The sequence below is a fragment of the Cyprinodon variegatus genome, unplaced genomic scaffold, assembly GCF_000732505.1.
Source record: "Cyprinodon variegatus isolate N-32 unplaced genomic scaffold, C_variegatus-1.0 Scaffold309, whole genome shotgun sequence".
Classification (NCBI taxonomy): domain Eukaryota; kingdom Metazoa; phylum Chordata; class Actinopteri; order Cyprinodontiformes; family Cyprinodontidae; genus Cyprinodon; species Cyprinodon variegatus.
Window position 1 is genome coordinate 703866 of NW_015150762.1, and position 7204 is coordinate 711069.

At 34.3% G+C, this 7204-nt stretch overlaps 1 protein-coding gene across 1 annotated transcript in view; it reads right to left on the bottom strand.

Annotated features, from left to right (window-relative positions):
* Positions 1-2814, bottom strand: part of LOC107090709 (proteasomal ubiquitin receptor ADRM1-like) — a 9032-nt gene extending 6218 nt beyond the window's left edge. The window contains exons 1-3 of the mRNA XM_015384261.1: positions 2733-2814; positions 1134-1361; positions 949-1065 (exon numbers count right to left, since the gene is read on the bottom strand). Of these exons, the coding sequence (XP_015239747.1) occupies positions 949-1065; positions 1134-1343 (327 nt within the window). The 5' untranslated portion in view covers positions 1344-1361; positions 2733-2814. The remainder of the gene's footprint in view (positions 1-948; positions 1066-1133; positions 1362-2732) is intronic.
* Between the last annotated feature and the right edge of the window lie 4390 nt (positions 2815-7204).

Here is a 7204-nt window from a genome sequence, read left to right on the forward strand (position 1 = left end):
TGACCCCAAACTTTTGAACGGTAGTGTATATACATATATTCGTTGTTTCAATTGAGGACAATTTTAAATACACATCTGTTTAGAAAACCTGCTTGCATACTTTTCTGTGTTCCCCACATGTTACCTGGTTGAACTGAATATGGATTTTCTTTTGTCTTTCTATAAAACATGATTTATTCTTCCCCACGGCTCTGATTGATGCGCTCCTTGCTTGACCTGCTACTTTAGATGGACAGCAGTAAAGTCCTTGCTTCAGATGAATGGTTGGACATTGTTACATGAGATCCCCAGAGCTTTGGATATTGTTTCATAACCTAAATCTGCTTTAAAATTCTCTATAATGTGCCGGCTCTGTTCCATGGTCCGTATAATTTTATTTTTTCCATTATTGGTCTCTAAAAAATCTCTAGACTTCACAGGACAGGTGTGTTCATACTACAGCCCAGCCAGCCGGGCTCTTCCAGGTGACCTATGTTTGTTGAACTGGATTTTATTCAATGATATCAAAGTAGAAAGGTCTAAATACAAACAGACATCACATGTTTCTAGATTTTTATCTGTAAAACTAAAAAAGAATGAACATTTTTCTTTCTGTTTCACCATTACGTGCTTCTCCCTTTAAAAAAAATCCAAACGATGGTCATAACGTTAATGGAAAAATTAACCAGCAGGTAAATTAGTCCTTTAGTTTTTGAATCACTTAAGTTTAGTTTCCCACCGCTCTGATGGGCCTCATTGGGAGGCTGTTTTCAAAACTCATAGCAGGGGATTAACCTCTGCTACAGTTTTTACTTCTGTTTTTTTTTAGTTTACTGTTTTTTTTTTGTTTTTTGTGGTTTTTTTGGGGGGGGCGGACTTTTTAAAAGACTAAAATGCATATTTGTAATTGTTTCCAAAAACTATTCTCATGAATAAGCTGTAATAAAAGAGTCTCCCTGAGCTCCATACCTGCATCCAGAAGAAGAGTCTTTTGGAGCCGGCTTTAAACTTCAGTACGTAAACCCGTCCGGTGGTGCACTGGTTGACCCGTTTGAACTCACAATCATCAGGGAAGATAATCAGGTCCTAAAACGGAGGAGCGAAGGTCATTTTAGAAACCCACCCCTCCTCTTTGGGTCAGCCTGTTTACCTACATCATCCACATTCCCGGTGGTGCGATCCTTCCAGCAGAAGTGGATAAGAGAGTCATCCGTCTGCTGGATGTAGACCTGACCTTTACGCTTGTCGGGGGTCACCGTGCTTCCCTTCATCGTCATCTTACCGGCCCGAAACTCCACCAGGTATTTGCTGGAGGAGCCGCGGGAGCCTGACACCAGGCTGGGGAACAGAGCTCCAGATGCCATGATGAGGAGGAGGGTCTGCTGCAGGAAAGGAAGGAAAAAATGTGGTTTTACAACAGTTCTGGTCAGAAGTTTGGACAAACTAATCAGGGGCATGGATGTCATAAATAAGCTAATGTTTTATTGAAACGGTCCTTTTAGCAGTTAGTATTGTGTAACACAACATTAAAAACTGTGGGTTTCCTTCAGTCAATACAGATTCAAAATTAAACACCCCCTAAATAATCATCCTGGTAAGATGCACAACTCTTCTTTTCTGGAATGATGGATTTGGTCTTCTGGTTCGGATCCAGAGATCACAGGTGAGATCTAAGCGACTACAGAAACTCACCATTAGCCTGACTTATCCATTCCTAAACCAACAGGTGTTCAAGATCATCTTCTGTCTGAGTTTTACCCATCTAAGGTCAGCCTTCTCATTAAAACAGAACCTCATCAGGATGCTACCACACTCATGCTTCACAGCTAGCAGTGTAAAGAGTTTCACTGGTCTGACCATTAATGTGGGCCACTTTAGTTGCCTAAGATCTGAAGAAACTTGCTGGTAAATAAAGATGCGTGTTTGTGAAATTTTACACTTAAACCAAAGGCAACTTGTTGCCCCCAGTGCTTTTAAAATATGTAAAAAATATGATTCAAATCATCTTTACTGATGACTGTATGTATTTTTTGTTAGGAAACTATATATGTAAAAGACTAAACAGTAGAGTGATCAAACATCCGGTTACCCAATGTCTTTTTTAAAAATATTTAAAATATTAGTACCAATCTCAACATGATTTGAACTTAAAGTCTTTAAACTACAAGACTGCAGAAGAAATTCATCAAAAATCAGCAGGTTTATGTATAATGAACCACATTTTCTAGTTATTGTTTTGCTAATTCCAACCATCAGCTCTGTTTTCTCATTCTACCTTAAAAGGCAAATAATAAAAATGCTCAATAAGCTCATCCCTTTATTACATAAAACCTATTTTACAAGTAACATCCTCAGAATAAGATGCAAGGTGTGAAATTAGGAGTTAAAACAGGTTAGATATTGAAAAGATGCAAAATTATCTAATGCTTAAAGCTACCACATGCTTTATATATTTATTTCCACAACCTAAAAAACAAAAAAACAATTGAAACCAAACAAAAAACAAAAAATACTTTAATCTCCCTTGGACTATTCAGTGGAAAGTGAAATCAAAGTGTCAATCCAAGCAGAACTGATGCAGAATCCTGCCGCAGACCACTGAGATGACTGTGCATCCTGAGGATAAGGCTCTGATTCCAGCTCCGTGGGGTCCAAACAGTTCTGGTTTCACATTTCATCCCCAATGATTAAGCACGCATCAATAGCAACAATTCAGACCTAAAAAAAACAAGGAAAAAGCAGTATATACTCACATTTATCCTTCAGCTTGCAAGACGGTGGTTCACTGGGAGGACAGCTGTGATTGGCTGAGCCGCGGCGGTGCCTCATTGTGATTGGTTCAACTGAGCGTCAGTATGACGAGTTTTAAAGCCCCTGCGCAAGTTCGGTAGAGATGACACAGCGACTACCGCTCCTATTTTTAAACTAAATCATAACATTTATTTCAAATATTCATATATTTATTATCCAACATACAGTTAATTAGCCTCGACAGCTAAATAAAATAAAATCATGCAAATTCTCTAACAGGTTTCTCAAATAAAACAAAATCTTTCAACAACTGTTTTATTTTAATTTTTTGTTAATGACAATCATTAGCAGTTTAAAGAAAATAAATCACTCAAAAAGGGAATATATAATAGAAATTAAACCAGGTTAAAAATGCACTACAATGTTTGTATTACTAGGATTATTTATAGGACGAATTAATGAACTTCAAGAAAAAAGCTGAATATAATTAAACATCAGAATAATATCAAAGCTAGGTTTCTTATTAGAGTAAAACAAGGTTAATTTATATTTTATTTACTCATTTTATTAAGTACATAATAGTATAGTATAGTATAGTATAGTATAGTATAGTATAGTATAGTATAGTAACCAAAAGGAAAATTCGATTATAGAACACAATAAACAATTTAGACATGTACACGATTGGACCTAAACTTATAATTGTTGACAATACATTTTTTTAAACATCTATTATTTTTTACCCAACTGCTGTGTAAATATATATCTTATTTTTATATATAAAAGTTAGATAAAAAAACACTACAGTTAATTTTTTATTCCAGAATAAATCACAATTATTTTATTATGTAAATATCTGCAAAGTGAGCAAGGATCTGAATTTAACATCTCATATCATGTCTCCCATCCCATGCATGAAGCTGTTGCAGAACTGGACAGCTCCTTCAGTGACAGAATGCTGCACCCTACATGCACCAGGGAGCGTTATCACAGATCCTTCCTCCCAGCAGCTGGAAGATTCTATAACCACCACTATTACCAACAACCTCAATAAGTTGTTACATTCATGCTGATTTTGCAAAGTTTCTACCTTAGTCAGTTAAATAAAATGCTGCTGTCATTTTGTACATCTCTGATGTTGCTGCTATTTTCAAATATCCATTACTGTAAAAATCTCCATAGCTGTATATTGGTTATTTATTCTCTAGGTGCACAGTTTACGTTGTTAAAACACTTTACAGTACAGTGTTTTATTGTTTATCTTTTAACTCTTCACTATTATGTTATTCTCATACATTTTTCTTCAATCGTTTTGCTGCTGTAAACACCAGAATTTCCCCATTGTGGGACGATAAAAAGATTTTCTATTCTATTCTAAACAAAAACAGATAAAATAATAAAAAAGGCTGAAAATATAAACACTAAAAGCTTTCTATTTATTATTTTTGTAAGCAAAAATTTTAAATATAGAAAACTTGTTTCCAAAAGCAGCTAATAAACAAAAAAGGAATCATATTAAAATGTCATATTGCATCATTAAAACATTTTATTGAGATGACTTTACTCAGCAGCTGAATCATAAATGTATTACATTTAACTATTAAAATATACACAAATATATCAGCCCATGTTACACATTTTGCAATTACCCCATTCAGCAGTACATTTCTTTTAATCTGAGGATACAGCATTCTGTCTTTATTTCTTTAAATATACATTTTTACTTCCATGTAACTGCCATTTTTTCATTGCCTGCCACTAGTTAATAAATGTCAACCCCCATAGGCCAATAAAAAACACAATATATAGGATATTTCTATTCTACATAAGCATACCACATACCAAACAAAAGTTTATTAAAGGCTTAAAAAGAAGTTTCACCAAAAATTGCCCTTGAGAGCAAAATGAATGATACCAGCCAGCAAGATTAACTACAGGGTATCTTTACATATTTCATGTTACATAAGTTTTTACAGGAAAAAATATTTTTGGCTATCCTTTCCAGCTGATTTTAAAATACAAATAAGAAGTATAATAATTATCAGTGGTTATGTTTTAACTCTGTAGAAACAGAAAGAAATTAAAGAATAATTTAGGCGGGAAAATTAATTTAATAGTCACCGGTATTGAAAAGAAGAATAAATCATAGGTTATATTTATCCATTCATTTCCCATTTTTCATACTAATCTAAACATAAAAAATGCTTACATTTCACCAAATGTTAAATTTGTAGCAGACTGTATGAAAACTATGTAAACTGATTAAAACATAAAGCATATTGTTTTTTAAAGCTTGCAGATAAAAGCAAAAAAAAAAATTGGTACTAAAATCCTATATTCATATTAAAGTATCAAATAAACTCATCTGTAGACATGCTATGATTCAGAGCCTTGATTAACCTTCCTTGAGCGTTTTATTTTTCTTACATTAAAATAACAAATTCAACTGAACAGTTTTAAAAATCTTCAGCCTGAGGCTCTTAACAGCGTTTGGCAAAAATACTGAGAGTTCAACATTTTCAAATAGAAAAGTATTCCAGAAAATGCTAGCTTAGACTGTTTTCATGACAAAAAGTTCCACAAAATTGATACAAATAGTGTGGAAAATAATTTTTAAATATATTTTTGGTTAATAAACTGAAGCCTGAGCTCTCTAATGTCACTTTCTACAGAAAATAAAATGAAACTTAAAACATTAAAACTCAAACCAAGCTTAAAGCTGTTATTTACTCTAAACATCTGAAATATCTGCAATAATAGATATTTTATAAGTGAGCAATTTTGTTTCAAAGAATCATACTGTTATCGAGGCTCTAATTTTGTTAAGCAGAAAAAAGGCAACATGGCTGATAGTTTTTTAGACATGATGCTGTGATAGATCTAAAAAAAAAAAAAAAAAAAATCCAGCATATTTTAAAGGGAAAAGAGAAAGAAACTGTTTGATAAGAAATAAAAACTAAAAGGTAATGTGTAGCATAATTCAGTCACCATGGAACCCCTAAACAGAATACAGAGAAAACTTCGAAATTCATCTAAATAGTAAAATCAATCCGAGTGTTATTTCATCTCAGAGTATATTCAGTTCTTTAGTTTTGGACCATAAAGGTTTGTCAAAGAACATTTGTAAAAAACATCTTTTTTGGTTCTAAGGTAATTTAAGGCTGCAGCTCTCAAACCTGGTCCTCAGGGGACACCGTGCTTGATTGAAATATTTCCCAGCTGTCACGCCGCCATCGCCATAAACCTCCCCTTTAACAAAATATCCCCATGGCTGAAACACAGTGTCGGTAGTATCAGGCTGTGTGGATGCTTTTCTTTAGCAGGAGCAGGGAGACTGGAGTTTTTATGTACTCATGCACTAATGTCCATGTTTCGCATTCTATATCAGGAGGATTTTTGTGATTGTAAAACTACAAATGTGAAAAGTAAAAAAAATTGGTAAATGCTTTTACCCCTCAAATAAATTTTGAAATAATGAAAATCTCAAGATGGTTTTACCAGTTTTCTGATTGTATCACACAGAAAAACAAGAACATATGAAATCATGACAAAGCACTTCATTTTCAATCCATAATTTATTACTTAAATATGCTTGTATGCATATGGTAACAGTAGGAGGAAAAGGAGGGCTCAACAAACAATGTAAACATTATAAAAGAGATGCTTGACAAAATAAAGAGACAGAGGGGGTAAAGAGATGAAAATATCAACCATATTGAACTTGCAGGCTTCAAAAGTGCTTTTAAAACACAAATCAAAGAAAAGGGAAGAGCAGCTAGGAGAGATTCCACTGTACATATAAGTGCATAGGAGTGCGAGCACTGAAATGTGCAGTCATTATAAATGTTAGTGCTCAAAAAAAACAAAACAAAAAAAAGAATCATCCGACAACTGCAGCATCTACATATTTAGTGTTTTTGTTTTTAGCTTTCATTGCATCTTAAGAGCACATCGATCGCTCTCTGAAGAAGAAATTAGAGATGGAGGTTTGACTTTTCAGGAGGGCGGAGTGGATCAGTTTGCATAGGTCTATGGTGTCAACAGCATCTGGTGTCTGAAGCCGAGACTAAAAACGCAACCCAGACTTCTTAAAGGTCTCTCGTAAAGCTTTCTCTGCGACACTAGAGCTGCGGGAAGCCCCTCATTTAAGACCCACCGTTTATATAAAACAGACATGATTCACACTTTCAACCATTTTCCCTTTTCTATCCGACATTTTCGCCCTTACTGTGTCAGTTTAAGTGTTTTAACAATAGCTCTTTGAACATGTGAAAGTGCTCAGCACAGCTAAGAGACATTTTGGCATTCGTTTTAAAGGTGCAAATTAGCTGACGTAAAAACATTCTGCTTCACGTTTAAAGGTTTGGAGAACACAAAACAAGGAGAAGGATAATAAACGTTTCTTGATTGGGCTTCACAATCCTGTTTGCCAGCACTTGGGTTTTATATTTCTGAAGGATTTCACAGAGTTGTA